The following is a 22,466-nucleotide window of genomic DNA, read 5'->3' as shown; positions in this document are numbered from 1 at the left end:
GTGTCTAGTTTTTTCCTCTTTGTTTACAGTATTTTTAAGGCTTTGAGTTCTCACGCAACATATATGTCATTAAATGGCTGATTCCTCTTTGCACACGTTGTTGTGATGGCCTGTGGCAACCTGAATTAATTGTTTCAGTAGTTGATGGTGGTTACTAGCCGTAATTATTATAATTTGCATTTATAAAAACTTCTTTCATCTAAGGATCTCAAAATGCTTTTGCACACATTTAATTAAGCTTCACAACATCCTGTGAGGTAAGTGTCAAGAGTGTTGTTATATCCATTTTTACACAAGTTTCTCCCAGAAAACAAGGTCAGTCTCTAACGTGGCTGGTATTTGGTTCACATCACTTGCACAGGACAGGTAGCACGGCTGCAGGAATTAGGAATGCTGATCCTAGGTCACTTTGCATCTCCCACATGGCTCTTGCTGCTGCCACGCTGTGTGGACACACGCACTAAGCCATGGCAAACACATGATTTCCAGTCTGAGGTGGCCCTTTCCTTCCCAGGAGCACTCGAGCAGCAGAAAAGTCTCAGGAAGAAAAAGAATAAGCACCCAACAGGATGCACAAGATGAAAACCCACCTTGCAAAGATATGCTCTTTCCACAACTTTCTACCTTAGCATTTGAGCCTCTCTTTGCAGTCTGCACGCAGTAAGACATGTCTGCTTTAGCCAAAGCCAAGAAAGCAGCTGCAGGCAATGTAAAGTCACCCTTCAGCAGCTGCTCACCTGCTCTAGAAGAGACTGTACACACTTCACCTCCACCCCCTACCAGCCTTAGACCCAACCCTATGGGCAATCAGCAATTCTGAGATCTACTAAATCCTAGATTACCACTTGACAGGTATTTAAAAGTGAGGATCAACCAAAGTAAAGTAGACTTGGAACTTGGGGGACAGCAGTTTTGAAAAGCTCATTTCTTTTTCAAACATCTGACTAGGTTGTTTAAATTGAACCTAGCTCTCTGTAAGGGTTGATCACCATAATAGCCCTGAGGAAGATAGGTCTAAGTAAGTGCTTGCAAATTGAGTAAGGAGTCCCAGGCCATACCTTCATGAGTTCTTTACCATCCTCATCAATTTATGTTTACATAAATTGTTTACATGTGGCAATGACCAGATTAGCTATTTGGAAAGAACTCTGCCTGTGGATGCACTTATTCCAAAATAAAAGCCTCTTTGCTTTTCTAAATTAAGTGCACTTACAGGTAGAGAATGATTATTCTGAATAACATAAGAAAGAAAGTCATTTCATTTCCAAGTAGGCTATTGAGCAGAAATATTCTGAAATAATCTGTCTGTCTAATTTCTCATGTTGATGCTTTTTAAGGCACAGATGAAGTCACAGAGTTAACAACCAATTTTGTTTTCAATCCATTGTTTTCTTGGAGAGGGTGTGCCAGTGCAAGGCAGGAGTCAGAGATTCCTTTCAGTTTCCCTGACTCAATGTAAAGGATTTATTCTGGTCCGTGTCTCTCTTGTGGAGAAAGGAATGCCTGGCAGCCAGAGGAGAAGGTCTGGCACAAGAACATGCATCATTTCATTTTACCTGGTGTTGTCTACTTACCTTTCATCAGAAATGGGACAGTCATTGGCCTAAGCCTGCATTTTCACTGAAACTTTCTTCTGCTTTTTTACTCTTCCAAACTTGTTCATGCCTGCTGTGGCACAGAAAAGTATGGCAGCAACCATACTTGACATGCATGACAGGACAAAATGCCATGGGAACCCCAACATCAGGCTCTCAGAGGAGTTTTTATTGCTGCTACCAGAAAGTTTTCAATAAGTTCAAATTAGTATTTTTGGGGTATGTTTCTTTATTTGGAAGGGGGGGAGGTAAAAATTCTCCTCGTGTTATCTCATATTGCAGAAACTGAGACTTGATGGGTACTACGTTATCCTTTTTGGACCTCAATCACTCCCAAAGATTCAAGATGAACTCTGCCTGCCCAGGCACCAGAGTCAGTGCCCCAGGGAATTTCTTCATATCTAAGGGATGTGCAGGATGTGTACTCGCATGCCCTTGCTGCCTCTCAGCTCTAGCTGTACATGCAGTTTTGCTTTAGGAACCTGTACCTCCAGTATTGCAATATCTTTTTCAGTCTCTGTCATCAAGAGTTTAAATACAGTTCAGATCAGTGTTAGTGGCCCAGCTCCAAATGAGGAGAATTGCTGCAATTCGTTATCTTGACAAATTAACTGGTCTGAGGCAATTCCTTTTTGAGAGAGATACAATTACCTAACTCTTGAACTCTAGCCTTGCTCCAATGCTATGGCATAGCTATGCACCTGCTCAAAAAGTGTGGATACTTCTTTCCCATCCATAAATACAATTCTTGCACTAGGAGCTGATTAAAAAAAAAAAAAAAAGGCTTTCTGAGATGCCAAAGTGGCTGGTTGCACAGAGGAGGGACAATATGGGAAACGCAGGGTCCTTGTCACCAAACCTTGTCACCAGACAAGAGGAGGGGTGGTCACAGAGAGTGTTTTATCAGAGAAATACTTCACCAGTTGTCCCATCCTCTTTTTTGAGTCCAGCTTCCTAAACCTGAGTGGAAGAAGGTGGCTTTCCTGCTGCCCATCCACCACATGGAAAAGATTAGCCCATTCAGACCTAAATCAGATTTAAAAAAAAAAAAAAATCATCCAAGGTGTTTTCTTCCTGGGAGTTAGGCAAAAATTTCTATTTCAGTCCTTCAGTCTTTATATAACTGGTGGAAAATAGGTTGCCGTTAGCTCTCCACTCCTGATGCGGACAAGAGCTGGTGCTCCTGGGAAGGCAGAGTGACCTCCAGCCTTGCCATCAACTCCCGGCCTTCAGGACGAGCTCCTTTCTGCACCAAGCAATGAAAATAGATCCACAGTTACACATTGTTCTTCCAACCCACCGTGGGCAGATGCACTTCTCATCCTCTTCCCTGTGGAAAGCAACTCCTTTTGCCCCTCAGCCATAGCTCACCTGTGGGCATCATCTGTCCTTGTAAAAGAGCTCCCAGATGCTGGAAGATATCCCTTACCCATTCATTTGAACCACTGCCTTTTGGAAACTGTTTAGGATAAAGCCGTCCGGCAGAAGGCTTGTGTTTGCCTAGAGCCTCTTTGTATGGACTTGGTGGCTGGGAGTTTCCTTGAGCTCCTCTTTGAACTTCAAGCCTTCAGCATCCAAAACATTTAACCCTCAATTTCTTTTCTGCTTTATCAGTTTGGCCAGCTTCCAGCTGGCAGCATTCATTTGCAGGCTCCCATTCCGCATCTCGTGCTTGCAGATTTGTCTTTTTCAATTAACCCCTTGAAATGGTTTTCTTCTCCCCGGAGCCTACCTGCCTCCGGTCTGGCCGGCACTTCTCCCTGCTCTGGATGCCTGAAGGGCAGAAGCCGGGAGTGGAGGAGCTGGGTCCCTGAGCTGGAAGTGCCAAGCAGAGGGTGTGCCCCACGCACGGGCGGCACGGAGAGCAGCTGAAGGAACACGCAGGTTCGGCAGCGCCGGCTTTGCCCGTTGTGGGTTGGGGCTTGCAATGCCGGAGGCGCTTTTGCCTATGTGGAGTCTCTGGAGCATCACTTATGAATAATGAGATCTTCCCTGCATGCTTTCGCTGGGATGCTCGGGAGCACGCGCCCACATTTCCACTGCTGCAGCCTTCACCCCAAACAATGGGAATGTCTCTGCTCGCCAGCAGCTCTTCCACGGCTTTGTTTTTGAACAGCTATTTCTAAATAAAATAAAATTACCTAAAATTTAAGATATTTTTTAAAAAAGGAAAAGAAAAATAAAATCAAATAAAGACCGTGTCTAAAGCATCACTTACCAAACAAAGACATTGCCTAGTCTCCAGGACTGTCTTACCTCCTGTCCCTCCTGTAATTGCTGAGCAGTAGCAGCTGTAGGTTGCTCATCCTGGCACTCCAGCTTGTTCACAGGCATCCACAGGAAGGGGAGAGCTGCTCACCCACTGCCAGGATTGCCCGGCAAACTTCACACAGGCTGGGAAACCTGATAACATCTAGAGGTGCAACATCTCCATTGCTGAGGCACCAGTCAAGCCTTTGAAGTGAGGCAGGCTGGAATTGAAGCAAATCCTTGGTTGTTCAGTCCCTTCCAGCTGGAGACTCACCACAGCTTGGTACTACCACATCTGGATCACTCTGTAAGACACACCTTTTTTTTTCTTTTTTTTTTTTTATTTAATTAATTAATTTTGACACTGCTGGGGTAGTTCCTAAGGAACCTGATTACTTAAGCTCCAGGGAGATATAAAATTAACTATTCAGGCTGTATAGCGGTTAGCTTAATTTTGTGTATGATTCTAGCAGAGCAAATGAGCAGTAGAAATGGAAATCTCAGCCAATGCTAGTAAATACTCAGCATTTCCATTTGCAGAAAGTTTTAAAACCAGGTTTCACACCAAGCTGCAGAAAACTGCTAAGTGAAATATAACTGTCTACACTACCAAAAAAGCAACCAAACAAAGCAGTTGTTTATAAATGTTAGCTTCTTCTTTAGTTTTATCACATAACTTTTATATTAATTCTTAAATTTCCTGCACACCCACTAAAATAGTTTTACTACTGCTAATACCTCTACTACCCAACAGGTGAAATAATGACACATTGTGCTACTATTAAGGATTGATTCTACTAGTAGTGATTGAAGTGCCTTATCTTCTCAGGCATCAAATTGTTAAACAACAGAACTGGGAGATATTCAGATTTAATTTCAGGAATAATCTTATCCAGCTCTCTAAACAGTAACAGCTGTTCTCAATGAGTTTTAGAAGTACTACAAAACCAATATTTCGACAATTTGTATTTGTCAAATGCAAACATGTCAACCTTGGGAATTAACAAAACAACACAAAAATAATCTAAAAATTAAAATCCATGGAAAATTAGCCCAGAAAAAGCAAAGAAGTTTAGAGTTACATTTTTCCACACTCACAAACAAAGCTCTGTGGTTTCCCTGCAGGAATTTGTTGAAACAAAACAATTTTATTAGAATATGTTTATTTAGAAAGACTTTTTTGGGAGAACAATTGTAGCCAGAAAAAAGAGCTGACCACACTCAAATCAGCAGTGGAAGTTCCCAGTGATTTTGATACCATAAGAATTTTATGCAGTGGCTTTAGAAATAGTTTTATGTAGTTTGAGAAAACCTGGTATAGAATTAAGTTATCATAACTTGGTAATGTGTGAAATCATGCTCAATCTCATGCCTTCTGCAGCAATCTGCTGTTATCAGTTATCTTTTGAAAAATCCCCAAAATGTCATAAAATCATGACAGCTTGCTTTCAACAGGTATAAAATAAATACTTGATTAAAAAAAGGTTATTTCATAATAAGAGAAGATATTAATTAATTTACATAGAATTAGCTGTTCAAGTAGAAAAATTAATTTAAATGCCTAAGAGAAAGAAAGTGTGGTTGTCAGTAAAGTCTACAGTTTTACAGCACTCACTTGAATTAACTATTTGCATTTCTTCAGACCCTTGATTAGTTTCTCTCAGAAAAACACAATTTACCTCTTTCTTTCTAGTAAAACAGCAATGTGGCTGAAGTCTGTGTGGTTCACTGGGAGTTCATTGGGATATATTTGCAATTCCTGAAGCAAAAAAGTGATATTTTATCTTTAGAAAGAGTTACATTTTTTTGAACTTATTGAATTTTTCAGAGATCAGCATGAAGAGTTCTGATTAAATGCTTGCTTCAGCGTTTTAAAGGCTTCTTGTGTCCCGGTTGCCTAAGGAGGTTGTACACGAGGATTGCTCTGTAAACATCAGATTGTACAGAATTGGCTCTGCACACCATGCCAGGCACACAAAGAGGAAGTCAAATGGCTTATCTCTCACTTATCAACTAGTTTATTTTTCACGCCCAAAAAAGGCTGCTACAAGAGCAGCTGCTACTTTGTAAATAATTTAATGGCTGCTGTTAAGTAGAGCTGTCAATTTTGCAAACAATATTAAAAGGAGATTTTCGTTTTACCACAGATTTGCACATTTTGAAATGCATTTTTATCCCTGAAAGTCCAGTGCAGGATCCTGAAGAATGGAAACAGCTTCTGATTCACAGACACAGATTCAAAAGAGAATAGATATGTTTAAATAATGACAGATGTGTGGGCAGGCAAGGCGTGATATCTCATCACCTGCATGCATTACCCAGAGAGCATCCTGCTCATTAAAGCATAGGAGAACTTTGAGTGGACTTGTAAAGAAAGATATTTGGCTCTTTCAGACACGTGTGATAGGTAGCAATAGCAATTACCACTTAATTTTGGAAATGTAGAATATGTGTTGGGTCATTGTATGGTTGGGTGTGCACAATGCTATCCCAATATTGATCATGACAAATGGGATTTGTTAAAAAGATTTTAGCACAAAAGATTCATATTCTTGCATATGGTAAATTACTTTAATGATGAAACCACAACATTAGCACAATACCAATTCTCAAATTTTTGAAATTCAAAATCAGATTGAAATCCCCAGATTGTAACATGTTAAGCAAATAGTAGTTTAGAATTGAAACAGCGAGAGTTTATTGTGCAAGAAGGCAAAGGAATATCTCAGATTGCCTGAATACAAAATCTGAGGTGAAATTTATGATCTCTCCTGTGCTAGCACAAAGTCAGGTCTCTATCAAGCACCAAATCCTAACCAGAGCCCTCATCTAGATGTGAGGACCACCACCCTCTCCCAGATCTGTGGCATTGTTGCCAAAATCCTTCCCTTCCCTTTCTAATTAAAAGTGGGATATGTTGCCTCTAGTTTGGGAAGGGCTGTGTTGTTTAAACAGTGTTCCTTGCTCATTTGTTTTTTCTGCTTTAGCACTTCTCACAGGGAACAGAGTCCATGTCCCACAACAAAAATATTTATTTCTTTACTCTATAGCTCAAATCTGATGGTTTTGTGGCTTTGAACCACTCCTGGTATCCACACTGCAGCTGAATCCCCAGACCACAATAGGTTCAATGCTCATAGCTGTTTTAACATATCAGATATTTATTTTAGATATGAAAGTGCCGAGAAATCTATTTGCACTCCTGTGGGTAAGAGCCCTGCTCTTCCCCTGGTTTTGTGCTTGCAGATGACAGACTGCTCTGTTTTCCATGAGGTTTCCGTGGATCCAGTAGCATTATTCAACAAGGTGTAGCTGTGTTACATCCACAGCACAAAGTATCAGTCACTGGCCATGCTGTAATTAATTGCTCATAGCATTCATATATTGGAAATACGGCACCCAAGGACTCTATACATCCAAACTGTAGCCACTTCATGTCAAAATCTGCTGGGTACCACCTGGAGCACATGCATGAGTTACACTGAAGTGGTTGGTGTGAGAACTGGGATTTACTCAGCCCTGGTTCTCAGCAGAAACAAGAAAACACAGATCAGTAGTGTGATGGAAAGAGATCAAGAAGAAGTTGACCCAATTCTGATTTGTTTCTTTTCTCAATACACACTCCTCTTTCAGCATCTCTCAGGGTTTTATGTTCTGAAATGTCCCCACCCCAGGAGTGGGGTGGGTTCAAGGGAAGTCATGGGCAGCATATACTGGTGAAAGTTTGTAACTTTAAGGGGGTAAATTATGAAGGCCTTAGTTGTTACTAAGTGGAAAAAGACAAAAAGAGAAAAGAAAAAATAATTACAGATGCTTGACTCACACTGTACATCTGAGCTTTGACATTTTGCAAGTTCAAAGGTTTAACATTCTGTTTCTTAACCAACTCTGGCCGAGTGAAGAGGGAGGATTTTCAGCACCAAGGACTCCATTCCAGGTGGGAGCACAGCAGTGAGAGCTGTGCTCCAAAGCAGAGGCTGTCAAAGTTTGTGCCACAAGACCTGCAGTGGATTTTGCCTAATTATTTTTTCCCCATCAACAGCAATTTTGTTTAAGCCCTTTCCCAGAGCTCTTCATGCCTATGAAAAGCAGCTTCTCACAAACATTTATGAGTTCTCAATACTGTACTTCTCATTATTTTGGTTTCTCGTTCTGCAAGGCTCCAAGAAGACATCTCCAGAAAAACCTCCCTTACTTGCCCTGGATTTGAGTTTCTGAGATTAAATCATTGCCAGTACACTTGTTCTTTCCTCTGCTTTTATTTCTCTTTGGATTCTTTTTTTCAAGATGGAGGAGAAATTGCAGCAGTGCTGGTTTAGCACCTTTATTTATTGCAGTGTGGTGTGCATGCTTGAGGTGTGCTGCCTTTAACCGAGTTGGCCATTTTCAACAATTCCCCACACTGGGAAATGGTTGAAAATGTGGGAACCAGCAGCACAGACAGACAACATCAGCTACCTGGGAAAGCCAAACCTTGCCACACTTCACCTTCCCTCACACCACAGATGCCAGTAGTATTTAGGTGGCATGAAGAGTGGGAATAGTCCACAGCACTCCCACAGCATTGGATGTTTAAGACTCAGAGGTTCAGAAGGGCTTACGAGGAGATTTGCCCTCCTAAGCCAGCGAGCATTCCGGGTCTCCAGACGAAATGTAAACCAACAGCATGGCAACACTGGCCAGGCTGTTACATCCTCCCCACTGCCCACGGTGCCACCATGGGTATGCTGCTGATCAGCTTATCCAGGATCCAAGAAGGCAGAGAACAAGGGGAGAAGAACAGGATTAGAGGAGGAAAAAATGCAAAAGGGTCTTATGATTTTGAGAAAAATCTTTTAAAGTCTTTATCTGTAACAGGATTTTTTTCCTTAATCCAGACTCTGCTAGCCTGAGGTTTGATTAAATTTTTTATTTATTTATTTTATGTCTCACGCCTAGAATATGCAATTCCTCTATATTTTTAAGTGGTTCATATATTTTTTAAGAATTTATTTTACCACAGGGCTCAGACTGGAACTTGTGAATTGGGTGCTCATGCTTCACCTACTGAAGACTTCAGGCTTTAATTGTGAACGAAAATATTTTAAAACAAAGCTAAGGGAAGTCTTTATTTTTAAAGGAAGGAGTTACACATACTCCTCTGGGGAACCAGTCCAATTGATAAGACTTTGATCCCTATGGCTCATGCAGCAGCCTTTGGCAGCCAGCTGGACCTTCTGTATTTGACAATTTAGAGAATGCATTTCCTCCTTGCTATCTACAGACAATACACACCCTGTCTCTGTCTTTCAAAAACTCTTGGACTTGTTTCTTGGTGCTACAAGAAACAGGTTGGTTTGCTCTTTGGCTACTTGGCCTCCTTTTCAAGGGAAAAGCCAAGGGTGAAAGCTGTGGAAGCATGTGGGTTTCCATTCAGTTTGATCCCCTGCAAGAGAAGACACCCTTGTCCTTATGGGCATCCAAGGCAAACAGCTGGCAGCTTGGTTGGTACTTTCAGATGAAGTAAGTGTGATACCATATCTTGATCCATCTTAACAGAACTTCTGGGGCAGTCAGATGAAGAAGACCCATCTTGTGATGGGTCTTTCCCTGACCAATCTCCAGAGCAGAGAGGAGGATGCAACCCGCCTGCTCCCAGCCCTGCCGACAGACCACCAACGCAGAGCTGCTCCCACAGGTGAGCTGTGAATGGCTTTTAAATGTATGTTTGATATTCTGAACCTTCCTGACAACTGCAGCTGTAGTCTGCATCATGACTGTGAACACAATAAAACATTAACACACTAAAAACTAAGAAAAACCTGGAAGCCCAGAGGACATGGCATAGACACAATGAAATCTCCAGAAACACAGGCAGTTTGCAAGCTTTTAACATACACTAGCACAACCATTTTCAAATTAAATCATCTGGGCAAAGGCAGCCTTGCTTGTTGAATGTGGAGAAAAGAGAAATACAGCAATGAAAATGCAGCAAATTAATGGTTGCAGGTGGTGAACAGAACTTTTAGAAACCTGACAAGATCTTCACAGATTTCTGCAAGCAGATCACTAGCCTGTAATCAAAATCCCTGGAAAGATCTTTTGAGAGTGCTCTTCTTCTGAAGCTGATTAAAACCTTGAACTTAGCTATGAGAAAAACAACAGTTTTGATAACTGGGATTTTTTTTCCAGCACTTTCATTGCTAGTGAACCTGCACACCACCTTGCAAGGGATAGGAAATTAAAAAGAAACAGCTCTTCTGCAAAGATTCAAAAACCATTTGTTTCTGTTCTTTTTCTTTGTGCATTCTTGATAGAAAAACAGTTATTTGTTCCCAGTGAGTATATAAATGTGTAGTATATAGACTTATTTTTATTTTCTATGTCTACTGTCTATAGGAATGTTTTTAGTAAATCTGGTGTGAGTATGACATTGAAGTTCCACATTACATTCATCCCAGCCATTTGTATATAACTGTGCTGGACACATGGTTCATTTTCTTCTTTCTTCATTTTCTTATTTCCTTCTCTTTCTGGAAATCTCTGGGTTAACTAGTTTTCTGTCTCCTCTCACATGGGAGCGTTGAGTTTTTTCAGTATGCAGTGTCATATTCATTTTACCAGCTGCACACCACAAATGAAGTATTTATTTTACACATTGCCTACAACTTTTAGGACATGGGACACGCTCTAAAGCTTTCCGAGCTATCTAATGGGTTTGGAGGTGGGCCTGGCTTTAAAAAGACAGGGCAGAGTTATTCCTCTTAACTTTTAGGATGAAGATACCACTGTACTGATACGGGCAAATTATAAAGACAGTCTCCATGCTGGAGGCTGCATTGTCTCCAGAGGACTCCAAGTGCTCCAATAAAAGGAGCTCCTTTAGCAGCGCACCAGGGCCGAGACTGATCCCAACACGCCTCTGATCCCGAGGTATAAACACGCTGTCCTCCCTCCCTTTCGCTCCCCTTTTTCCTTTTGGAGGTTGCTGTGACTCACACAGCTCTGGCAGTCCCACGTCTGCCTTCGTCAGGCGTCTCGGGAGAGGCTGCGAGCTCAGCTTTGCCCGACTCCTGGGCTCCCCGCCTGACCGCGTTTGCCTGCTCCTACCCAGCTGGGTCACCATAAGTTGCTGAGCCTCAGGAGTGGCTCCTCGCAGTCGCCAGAGCTGCATAAACAGCTGGGATTTCCCAAGGCTTTTGACTGGGGAGCATAAAGCAAGCTCCCACCCATGCACCAGCTCCTCCACCTGCGGACACCTGGAGATGCCGCTGACCTCTGCCGGGAGAGGCCGGAGATTTTGGTGGCCGCTTACAGTGCTATGGAAGAAAACTTCTCACGGCTCTCCTGGCTGGCCACAGCTGCTCGAAGCCTGCCAACAAGAATTTAGGTTTCAAAGGCACTCCCTGTGACAACACCAGCCAGGTGGGAAGGTCACCTGCTGAGGCACAGGTGACTCCAACAGCTTCTTCCCTGTGCTTAAAGAAAGCCACGGGTGGTTACAAGCACCCAACTGTGGCTTGGTTTGCCTCCAATTTCCCAGAGTTGCTCCTACAATGCATCTGCTGCCAAGTCTGAATCAGACTTCTTCATGTGAAGAAATCTCTATAACGAAAGGAAGTTTTAGTGCTGGGACCCTACATTAATAGGGCTGTTCTCTGTTCTGCGGTCATTGCAGTGTTTCATCTCTCTGTCCCAGATACTCCAGCATTACCAGAGACTTCTGGGTTTGTAATTGGCTTCTTCTGGGTAGCAGTGGTTCTTTAAGTTCCTGTAAGAGACCACACCAGGACTTTGCAGTTGTTCAGCAACAGTGTCCAATGGCTGTTCTTTCTTCTTTCAGAGTCTCTTGTTATCTGCCTTGGCTTTACATCTTTGTACCAGCTAGTCACACCATTACTACATTACTGCATTTTTAACACAACTACCCCTATCAGTCCCAGATGCTGTCCCAAATCTGCATTTCACTCAACTTTGTGGAAGCTCATCTCCAGCACATATTTCTTTCTCCCTTGTATTTCAGCTCTTGGGACAGCTGAGGCATATCTCATGAGTTACATCTAGGCAGAAGTCACGAGCAAGGGCCCTGTGAAGACTAACAGAAGACACTTATGTTTCATGTGCCTAATAAACCTTGTTTCTGGTGCCCTTCAGGGAGTTTGACATCTGCATATGTGTAACTGAAGCCCAGTTTCCAGGCTGTGTAATTAAAAAATCACTTCAACTAACCCTTCACATCATCCTCTCCTTTGCTTAACCAGGAAAGCCATAATCTGGGACGGAGACAGGGACAGAAAATGGACAGAAGAGGCTGGAAATAAAACAATAATTCATAGAACAATCTCAAGGGTTTATTTCTTTAAGAACTTATTCTTGATTTAACTCCATGATGTTTTGTGGAAGCAGCAGTGGTGTTGCTGCCAGCGGAGAGCTGTAGTCAGCTTTCTGAGGCATATACACACAAAAAGTTATGGGCAGTAAAGATTTCAGGACAACATTCCAGAAAGCAGTGATTCATTTTCTGCCTGATTTCTTTCACTCTAACATAAAAAGGACAGTTAAACACCACCAACAATGCACAGTTCAGTGAATAATTTTATAAGATAAAGATCTCACCTCTGGCTTACATTTGGCATTGACCATTGCCCTCTCTCCTTCCAAGTGTCAGTAATGTTTTAGCCTGGAAGTTCCTGTCCTCCCATTACTTTGTTATCTGTTTATGAAAACAATTTGATCAGCATAACCCTGCAGCAGAAGCTTGCACTTGAGGAGGATATTCTGGATGCTGTTGTTCAGAGGACTGAGGTAGCATGCTGATCCTCTCAGCCACACAAAGGAGCTGATCAACGGCCTGTGAGACAGCTCATTTCTGGATGAGTCACCCAGAGAGTGCCTGTGACCATGTCAGAGTCTGGCACCAGAGTCACACAGAGCTGTGACTGCACTCACTCCTCTGCCACTGGCCTTGGTAGCTGCAGTGAGGGTTTCCTCCCCATCAGTGTGTCATTCTCTTTCCTTACCATAATGTGTTGTGGGCTTAAATATCTTCCACTTGTTGGCAGTGTGTGAAGCTGGGTTGGAGGGGTTTTTAGCTCATTATCCATCTACCTAGTCCCCATCCCCCAAACCAGAACTGCTCCCATTTTAATTAGGCTATCTATTATTTTAATACAAGTGATTAGGATAGAAGGCAAAAGTGTTTATCATTACAGTGATTTTTACCATGAAACTTTCTTTTTGATTATGTCCTTAAAAATACAGTCATTCCTACTTCTCTACCAAGTTTTTGTTTAATCTCTTGAGCATGTCTGTATATTTTGAATCTGTAGCATCACTGACCAAACCTTAGGAAGTTCTAACAGCATTTTTCAGTTCTGTATGTTGGTTATTAAATCAGCATAGAGGGAGGGAATTAGAGTTATCCCACAGCATCCCCTTTTGTGCGTCACATAAAAAACAACATTAAATGGATTTCTTACTCCTACCTGACTGTTCTGTGCAAATAAAGTAAGCATTCATCACTGTTATGGCTTCCACCTGTTTCAAAAGTCCTCTTTAACCAGGAAGCAAACCCAGTCACAAAATAGCAGGAATATAGGTTGAGGGATAACGTCTGCCAAGTTCAGGTATAATCCTACCAGCTGCTCTATCTGCCTGAGCAGTTTTCAGTTCCAAATTAACTCTGTTAATAGGTGTGATGCTGGGATGTGGTGATGTGGTGGAGGAAATTCATGTCAGAAGTGGGATCCAGCAGCTCAGCTGGATCCAGTGCTGTTCCTGCCTGTCTGCTGCAGCCTTCCCTCTCTTTCCTTCTCTTTCTTCTCTTCCTTCTCATTCTTTACCACTGCTCAGCCCAGGAGCTTCACGTGCCTCAAGAATGCAACAGCAGGCAGATATAGATGGCTTTGTGCAAAGTTGCACTCTCAATTTCTACATCTGTAAAACTGAGATAATACATTACCAAATTCAGAGGTGCAAATTAATCAGTCAGTGTGCACACTGCACCTTGAAAAATACAAAATTAACTCTTCTTAGCCCATAAGTGCTCAAGATGCATCAAGGTGTGCTCCATGGCCTCTTGATTCCAGACAAAGGTCCTCTTGATTAAATTAGATTGCTAATGTATTAACGCATTAGCACACTTGAAGAAAGAAAAGTTTCAAAAAGCAATTTGGCTTCATCACATGAATGGCATGTATACTTAATGGAAATTTTTCCAGCATTCACAAAACAAAGAAAATCAATAAAATGTCTGCCAACTGTTCCACTGAAAACATTTTATAATCTATAGCACTGAGGATCCTGAGCCAAGATAAACCAGCCTTGCTGACAGAAAATACTGACAATTATTTTACATTGATTCAACTTGGCCCAGCCCAGACTGACCTTGTTTATTCATCTCAGTTTCTTAATTCATATTAACTTGGCATCAAAATGGGACATGTGGCATGTGGGCTGAAGACCCATTTCTGTATCTTAGACTCAGATAAATGTAGTGCATTGAGTACTTCCAGTGCCTTGAGCTCTTAGGTAGATTTATATGCATTAGACTGAACTGGTTAAGTTCCTTTTATCCCTGCTGGGCTTTTCATGTCTGTTGACTGTAAAACTAGAAGCTCAGTAGAGGTAACATCTTCTTCTAAGCCTTTGGATATACATGAAATCCTCCCAGTACTGGTCAATTTTAAAGACACATCCAAAGAGGATGGAGGGGTTTAAGCTCTTTTAAAATATAAAAATAGAAGGGTTATGGCAATTTGGCAGCCAAAAAAGCAATTTGCGGGTCTCAGCAGAATCCAAGGCTGTGTGTAAGAAAGCTGATCAAGACACTACAGAGGAGATAATGGGGTCGAAGAGCAGAAGAATCCCCCCGCTTTTGCAACCAGCATAATCTGGTCTCCAGTGAAGTTTCTTAGTTTCTTACACTGAACCAATAAAGCTTAGTGTGATGGGAGAGTTGCATTACTGCAGCTTAAAAATGTATCAAGAAAGCTATGAGGAGAGGTGCTTTTAGTTGCTTTACATGTGCCCAGCTGCTTGCATGGCTGTCTTCTGGCTGGTAGTGGGAAGACAAAAGCATGGGGGAAATCTCAGCTTTTCCTTTAATTATTTATGTTCTCATCAGTAATAAAGGGCTCTTTCTGCCTGGAATGTATTATTTGTATTATCAAAGCTAAATGAGATTTTGCACTGTGGCAGTGAGGAAATTGGTTGCTGCACAAAAGCATTCACATTTTTATTCTCACAGCTACACTGCTGTCGTAGCTGAAAGCCACCCTTGAGTAAAACACTACTTGAGTCAAAAGTGACTACATCTGCTGAGGAGGAAAAGCTACCCAGATGATGAGTATCCTTCCAAAAGAGCTCCTAGCTGGCCTGGCATTAGATATTTAGTTTATTTTCTCTACTTGACTTGTTCTTGAAGAAAGCAATGCTCCCTTGGACTTCACCGGGCACTTGGCAGGTTGTGGATGGCAGGAGGAGCAGCGAGTCAGCAAGCCAGGATGGCACAATGTGGCCTCCAGGTTTTCAGTTCCACTGCACTGGGAATGGATTGCCTTTCCACATTTCTGTGTAAGCAGAGATTAATGATGGCTGAAGAAACCAAGACTAGCAAAACAAAAAACAAACAAACAAACAAACAAAACCTGAAAAAAACAAAACAAAAAAAACCCACCAACAAATTAATCTGCATTTTCCATAACACATAGTTGATGCTTTCCTTCCTGCACCTCCTTCACAACTTGTATTTCAGTGATGAAATTGGTGTAGGGACAAAAATTTCAGAAAATCGGTGCTGTATTTTGAGTCTGATATCTTCCTCTCTTGGCATCTGCCCAACTTCCTCTGTGCAGGGCTGCCAGCAGTGACTGGTGCCTGCTATGTGTGTTACATGTCCCCAGCCTGTCCTGCTTAACAAAACTGTAATTACTCAAAACACCACCAGCTTTATACCTCATCTTTGAATGACAGGACAGTGCTGGAGCGACTGCACGGCCAAATGAGCGATCCTAGTGACACTCAGTCAACAAACCTACTGGCATCTGATGGAAAAGAGCTGCAGTTTGTGGCCAGGAAATTACACAGGCTGCTGTATACTTGAAAAGATAGAAAACAAACAGAACAGCTTTACTCTGCTCTGCAGTGGCTTCCCAACTCTGCAGGCATGGCTCCCTCCCTTTCTATCACTTCTGTTTTGTTTTCCAAGACCCACCAGCCGCAGACAAGCAGAGGACACTGAGCGTGGAGCGGGTGGCCACAGCACCTCCCTGATCAAGAAAACCTTTTCCAGCAGCCAGGAAGGTAAGTGAACAAGTCTCTTTAAAATATGCACAGGGGGATGAAGCTAGAAGTATTGGTAATTCATATCTTGAATATTCATTTAGGTCCAGGAAAAAAAACAAGGCATTGCAGCATGAGCTTGGCGTGTGTATTCCTAGCAGGGAAAGACAGGAGGACTCAGCTGCTGGCTCATGGAAAGTAGAATAAGTCAACCAATCACCTGGATCTCCTTATCTTGCAGCAGTATTCCTGATTTAACACAAACAGGCAGGGTTTGTTACTCCCAGCTGTTGTGGCTCTGTGCAGGAGCCAGCAGCAGCAGAGCCTCCCCTCTCCCTTGGCTTGGGTAGCAGCAGCGCACGCGGTTCCTGCGGCGCTCTGGGGGAAGCGAGGGCAGCCTTGCTTCAGCAGCACTTGGCATTCCCATCACAGCAGAGCCCAGGGAGAGCAGCAATCCAGCAGAGGAGCAGCCCAGCACGAGAAGGTCATGGTTAAAGAGCTGTCCCTTGAAGGAAGTCAGGCAGGGATAGGTCAGAGTGTTTGCACAAGGAGCGAGACGAGGATTTTTATCTCCTGCCCTGTCCGGGTGTCCCGTCGCTGTACAGACAGGTAGGTAGGAATGGAGCCAGTGTCCAGGCACAGGGAGGCCAGGTGGTTCCTACAGCCACAGCTGAAAGGGATTGCTTCAAGCAAGCCACTTATGGATACACTTCCACCTTGCAGTGAAGCTGAACTTGCCAGTGCCACAACGGGTCAGTCCTGCTGCCCCCTCACCACCTTCTTCCACTCACGTTCTCGGGACCATGCAGGGAGCTGGCAGCACATTAACCCAACCCAAAAAAGCTGTTAGTTTTCTCTCCCATGGGCTTTTGTCCGTCCCATGAACCAACCTGCCCTGTGTGGGGATTAGAAGACACCACAGACAGCACCAAGCAAGGGGCAGAAGGACACTGCCTGCAGAAGGACTTCTTTTTGATGTTGGCAGCTGTTAATTCAGCTCAAGCTGTAACATGAAACCTCATCCTGAAGCAGCTCCTGCAGCAACCTGGCAGCACACAGCCCTCCCAAGACAGCAGACAAGCACTCAGGCAGGCAGCCCCTCCACCCCAGGGCTACCCCACTGCAGGGAGAGAGGCGTGCTGCAGCACAACTGTCCCAGACTGCCCATCCCAGTCCTGCAACAGCTCAGGACTACCTGGGATCCCTGATCTGCTGCTGGCCTTGCATCTCCACACTGCCTCATCCACAAAAATCATGGTTGCTTTAACTTGTTGTGGTGTTTGAGGGAATATACATATCCTACGTGTATAGACTTGTATAAGCAATATATTAAGTATTTTAATTCATCCGTTGAAAAACATGATATAAAATAGCTTTTTTTATCAAAAAAGTGAAAGTAATACCTCTGTTTGTTTGGGTTTTTCAGTGAGTTAAATGGAATGTAAATAACATGGTGGGTGTTTTTGTTTGTTTTGTTTTTTTTGAAGGAAATATGAAAGCCATTCCTTCGGAGCAGGTAACGCATTTCTGATTTATTATTTTACTTCTGGTTATTATTATTTACTCTATTTTGAAGCTTCCTGAAACTCCCCAAGCCTGTCCATGCAAGCTGTCTGCCTGCAGGGCTCTTGCTGGAATTGGTAGAAATGCTCCTGTATGGTTCTGCTAGAGTAGGGCTTCACCTGCTGCTTTGTGTTGAGCACAGCACGTAAAGCTCTCATCCTCCAGCCACGTTTATCTCACACGAGCTAACCAGCACTTGGGTTGGCACTTCCAAGAGGAAGACTGCAGGGAAAAGGGGTGAGATGCTTCCCTATGCTTTCATTGTAACTCTGAGCTGATTTAACTGTGGGCGCTGCCAGGAGAGGTGGTCCATCCCTTCCCACACTGCCAGCCTCCAAGCCTTGTTCCTCTGCCGGCTCACAGGCTTCCAGCCTGCAGGAAACTCACTGCAGGGGAGAGGAGGAGAAGACTTCCGTGTGGGCAGGAAAACCCTACCCTTCCCCCCATGTCCTTCGTCTGCCATGGGGACATTCCCTCTTGGCCTGGTTTGGGATCCCAGGTGGTTGGGAGCAAGTGGGGGTGCACAGAGAGCACAGATACAGGGCGAGCCTCTCTCCAGAGCTGGTGAGTCAGCAGCACGCAGCACAAACGTGCTTCCTCAGTTCTGCACTAAAGTTCAAACTAAAAGAAAATATAGCAAATCATAAAATAATTCATAGCAGCACCAATGAAAGCACAAGACTGTCTGTGTTTGCCTTCTCCCAATTACAATTCCTGTTTAAAATTTTATTTTTGAGGCCAAAGTATTCAGTTTGCAAACAGATCTTTGGAAAAAAAAAAGAAAGGAAGGAAACACTTCAACCTTCCAGCAGAGCAGGATGGCACTTATTTATTTCTTTCATTACAAAACCAGCCTGTGCCAAGTAAAATTGTGCTCTAAGAGCTGTTCTACCAGTCCTGAAGCACTGAGGAAGAACACACAGCAGCCCCACCTCTGCAGCTTCCTGCAGGCCCCTGTGCATTTGCACTGGGTGGAGGATGGGCACAGGCTGTGGACCAGGTGCCAGAGTTCACCACGTCAGGGTCACACCAGAGGGAAATCCTCATCTCACGGGACCTCTCCATTGGCCTTTGGATGATTTTGCTGGCCTCAGGCCACAGAGTGAAGTAAAGCACAGCAGCAGTGATGGTCTGCAGACATTGGAGGCATCCCTGGCTTTGCAGCTGGGTTAGCCAGCAGTTAACTGTTCCTTCCCCGAGCTCTGTGGAAGATGTCCTTGCCTTCACATAAGCAGTTGAATTCATAAACTGAGAAGTTCATTTGAAATCTCTGGACTATAACAGTGAAATCCACAAGCCCAAACTTTCAGGCTGTATAAGGAGAATGATGCACAGAAGAAAGCTTTGCCATCATATCATTAAGGACCTACCCAAGGGAGTGGTTAAAGCATTCTTTGGTTCCAGAAAGCCACTGCAACTCAGTGGTCACTGTTGCTAAAAGCTGGTGGGTCAAAGTGTGACCTCTGTTACCTGGGCGTAGGTGTTTTGATTTCAGCACACATCACAGAGCTGCTTGTGCACAGGAAAATGAGGCACTTCCATCTGAGCTGCTCTGGACCCAGGGAAGGGAGGCAGCAGCTATGGGCTGCAGAGGAAGATGGCTGGCAGGGTAAGGGGAGCCTAAAGTGCACACCACAGTTTTTGGAGAAGAACAGCCATCCATGTAACACTAACTTTATGCTTCCATAAAGTTACCTTTCCATAAAGAAAACATTTTCTATCAACATTTTGTTCCTGACTTTTAAAGGCATGTGGAAATTCAGAAGTCTTGCAGCAGCTGGGCACCAGCACAGGAACCAGCACCCAGCAAATCAAACCAGATCCTTCTAGCTGGACCGACCTGTGGCTTTCAACATATCCCAAATCCATCCCAAACCCACCATCAGCAGCACCTCCCCTGGACACCACCACCAGCCTGCTGCACGATGGACAGCCCGTTCCTGAGGTGCCCCTTTCACCCGGCTGCGTCCCCGGGCTGGCGTCCCCCTGACGGCACTTCCCGCCTGTTGCTTCAGCGGCAGCTCGCACAATACTGGGCTTGGTGCCACCCAAGGGGAGCACACCCAAAACCCGGCCCTTCTTGCACAGCCAATTCTGCAGCAAGATCCCTGCAGCTGTGAGCTGCAGGATTTGCTATGCCCTCCTTTGCCAGTTTGTTGGGGAAAGGCTGGAGCCAGGGGTGACTATTCCCAGGACAAACGGCCACTGAGGCCTCGGCAGGGATGAACCTGACACGGGCCTGTCCTCTGTAGGTGCATCACAGCACATGAACTCCTCACTCGCTGCTGCTCTCAGCTATGAGGAAGCTTCTCCTCCCTGAAACTGTGGAGATCGTGCAACAAACTGTTCCCAGTGACCTGCCAGAGCAGCTGGCTGTCACACAGCCAAGCAGCGCTCAAGCTGTTGAACAAGATTTGTTTTCTGGAGGAGAGGCTCAGAGGCAAGACTGTGCTACCATGGGGGTCACCTGTGTCCCTCCAGCACCAGCACAGGTCACCTGTGTCCTGCCTGCAGCCCAGCGGTGTGAGGGTGATGGTGGGCAAGGGCTGCTGCGGTCTTCTCAGCTGGCAGTTGGACAAATGCAGAATTACAGGTGGCTTTTCCACTGGTTTTGGGCTGGCCAGAGGATCCCACCACTGAGCACAAAGGTGGGGATGAAGACAGATGGTGGAGGAAAGAGGATAACCTGCAGCTTTCCTTGCCCTGTGCATGGCCTCTCTGGGTATGGCTCTTCAGGGCTGAAGCAGATGAGAAGTGAGCATCCCATCCTCAATATTTGGAGTGGCCAGGATTTGGTCCTCGTGTTCCATCCTGGAGGTGAGATTAGGGTGGCCTGGAGGACCGTGCTGCTTGATACCCAGTCCAGCCTTGCTGCTCTGAGCAGGGTGGCCCCAGAGGTCCCTCCTGCTCTGTGTTATTCTGGGATTTGATAATCGTGAGCAACAGTGTAGATTAGTTCAGAGTTTCCACGTAGCAGCACAGGGAGTTGGATCAGTGAAACCAAGGCTGCAAACACCTTGGTCACCTGCCTTGGTACAAACAAGACCCTTTGGAAAATGTTGATCTCAGAGACTGATCTTCTACCAGGCAATTTAAGATGCTGAGCCAATGGCTCCTTATGGCTACCAGGTGATAATTTTAATATATTATCACTCAGTGGATTATCTCTCAGCCAGAATTGTTTTGTATTGTGCTATTCAAGGGAAACAAGGCATTCCCAGTGCAAAGGAATCTATGGAACCTAGCAACAGGCATGTCCTTCCACCTAGTCCTTCCTGCAGCCTGGTACCAGGCAGTCTTCATCTGAATAAAACAGGTGCTTAAAATAATTTCCCCAGGGCTCCTTCATTTATTCTACTCTCTTCCACTCTTGTCCTTTCCCACCTTCATCATGCCCTTGAGAATAATCCCAGGAGAAAAAGCGTAGCCTCCTGGGAGCCATACAGCAGCACGGGGAAGAGGTTTCTCTGTATTTCCCACTCCAGGAGAGTAGAAGGATCCTCTGTTCTGCCTCAGACCTGTGGAGACAGAGCAAACCACTGCCTTCATCCTGCCATCCCTGCAGGTCCGAGTTGACTGAGTGACTTTTCAATTACAGGGTGTGCCTTCCCATACCGCTCCTCCCTTCGGCTGCCGGAGCGGGACCACATCATTACCATGAAAAGCCCCACGATCTGAACTCTCCAGGGCACAAGTAGATGCTCTCCTGTCAGGATATTCATGTTTTCCTTCTCTGGAGGACCAGCAGCTCATTACCATAGGGAGCAGCACTGCAGTCCTGGCTGCCCCTGTTCCTGGACAGCCCTCTTCCTGCACAATGAAAATCAACTCTCATCAAATTATTACAGCACCTTTTATTGCCAGGGTGCTACAGCAGAAAAGATGCAGAGATATCAGAGGAGGATTCCAGTCATCACCACTCTTCAGCCTTTGATTAACATTAAATACCTCTGCAAACTTCATGCCACATCACAGGCTTCCCACGCGACACCGCCAGGTCTGCTTTAGTGCCACCAGAGAGGTTTGCAAATAGGATTTTTTCAAAAATATTTTTTTAAAAAGCAAGTAGGTAGGTCTGCAGGGCTGGGTTCTTGTTCACATCTCCCCAGACAGGGGCACAAATCACAAATGACAAACCCAGGTCAGATACCCACCTGATGCACTCTGGACCTTACACCTTGAGCAACAGGGACCTCCCAAAACAGCCTTGAACTCTTGCATGGGCAAACATGCTGTGGGGTCTTTTTCCAGCCTGCATTCACCTGTCTACCTACTCTCTTCATCCCCAGAGCAACCACCCACAGAAACACCTCTGCATAAGGCCCTGACACAGTTCTTGGGACAAAAGAGCCACCCCTTCCTTACCTTCAGCCACTGATGTTCTTCAGGGCTTTACAAAAAAAAAAAAAAAAAAAAAAAAAAAAAGAAGTCATATTTTTGAAGCCTACAGCAGGTGTCATTCAGAGAGCAAGGAGAGCCCAAAGAAAGCTTGAAGCCACCCAAAACCCAAGGCACATACACACAGCCCCACCATGAGGCCTGCTACCAAGGAAGGCACCTCATAACCTCCTGAAGTGAGAGGCGCCTTACTGAGCAGAAGTCTCAGTGGTGAAGCTGTGCTTCACATTTCCACACTGGAATAACCTGGTGGGGTCTGGGATGCAAGCACTGGTTCAGCTGGGACATCAGGGACACTTCAAATCATCTTCAAAACACCTCTCAGCGTTTTCAAGGGGTTGTATTTTGTCAGGGCCACCTCTCACCATCTCCCTGAAGGGAAGAGCCAAACCACGGGCT

At 44.5% G+C, this 22,466-nt stretch overlaps 1 protein-coding gene across 1 annotated transcript in view; it reads left to right on the top strand.

Moving 5' to 3' along the window:
• LOC121335734 (WD repeat containing planar cell polarity effector) overlaps positions 1–22,466 on the top strand; it is a 147,024-nt gene that overhangs the window by 123,146 nt on the left and 1,412 nt on the right. The window contains 3 exon segments of the mRNA XM_041404135.1: positions 9,384–9,536; positions 10,809–10,928; positions 16,023–16,127. Coding sequence (XP_041260069.1) covers positions 9,384–9,536; positions 10,809–10,928; positions 16,023–16,127 — 378 coding nt within the window.

Source organism: Onychostruthus taczanowskii, unplaced genomic scaffold, assembly GCF_017590055.1.
Source record: "Onychostruthus taczanowskii isolate IOZ18803 unplaced genomic scaffold, ASM1759005v1 scaffold21, whole genome shotgun sequence".
NCBI lineage: Eukaryota > Metazoa > Chordata > Aves > Passeriformes > Passeridae > Onychostruthus > Onychostruthus taczanowskii.
Note: the sequence above shows the minus strand (reverse complement) of the source record. Positions and strands in the feature narration are given on the sequence as shown.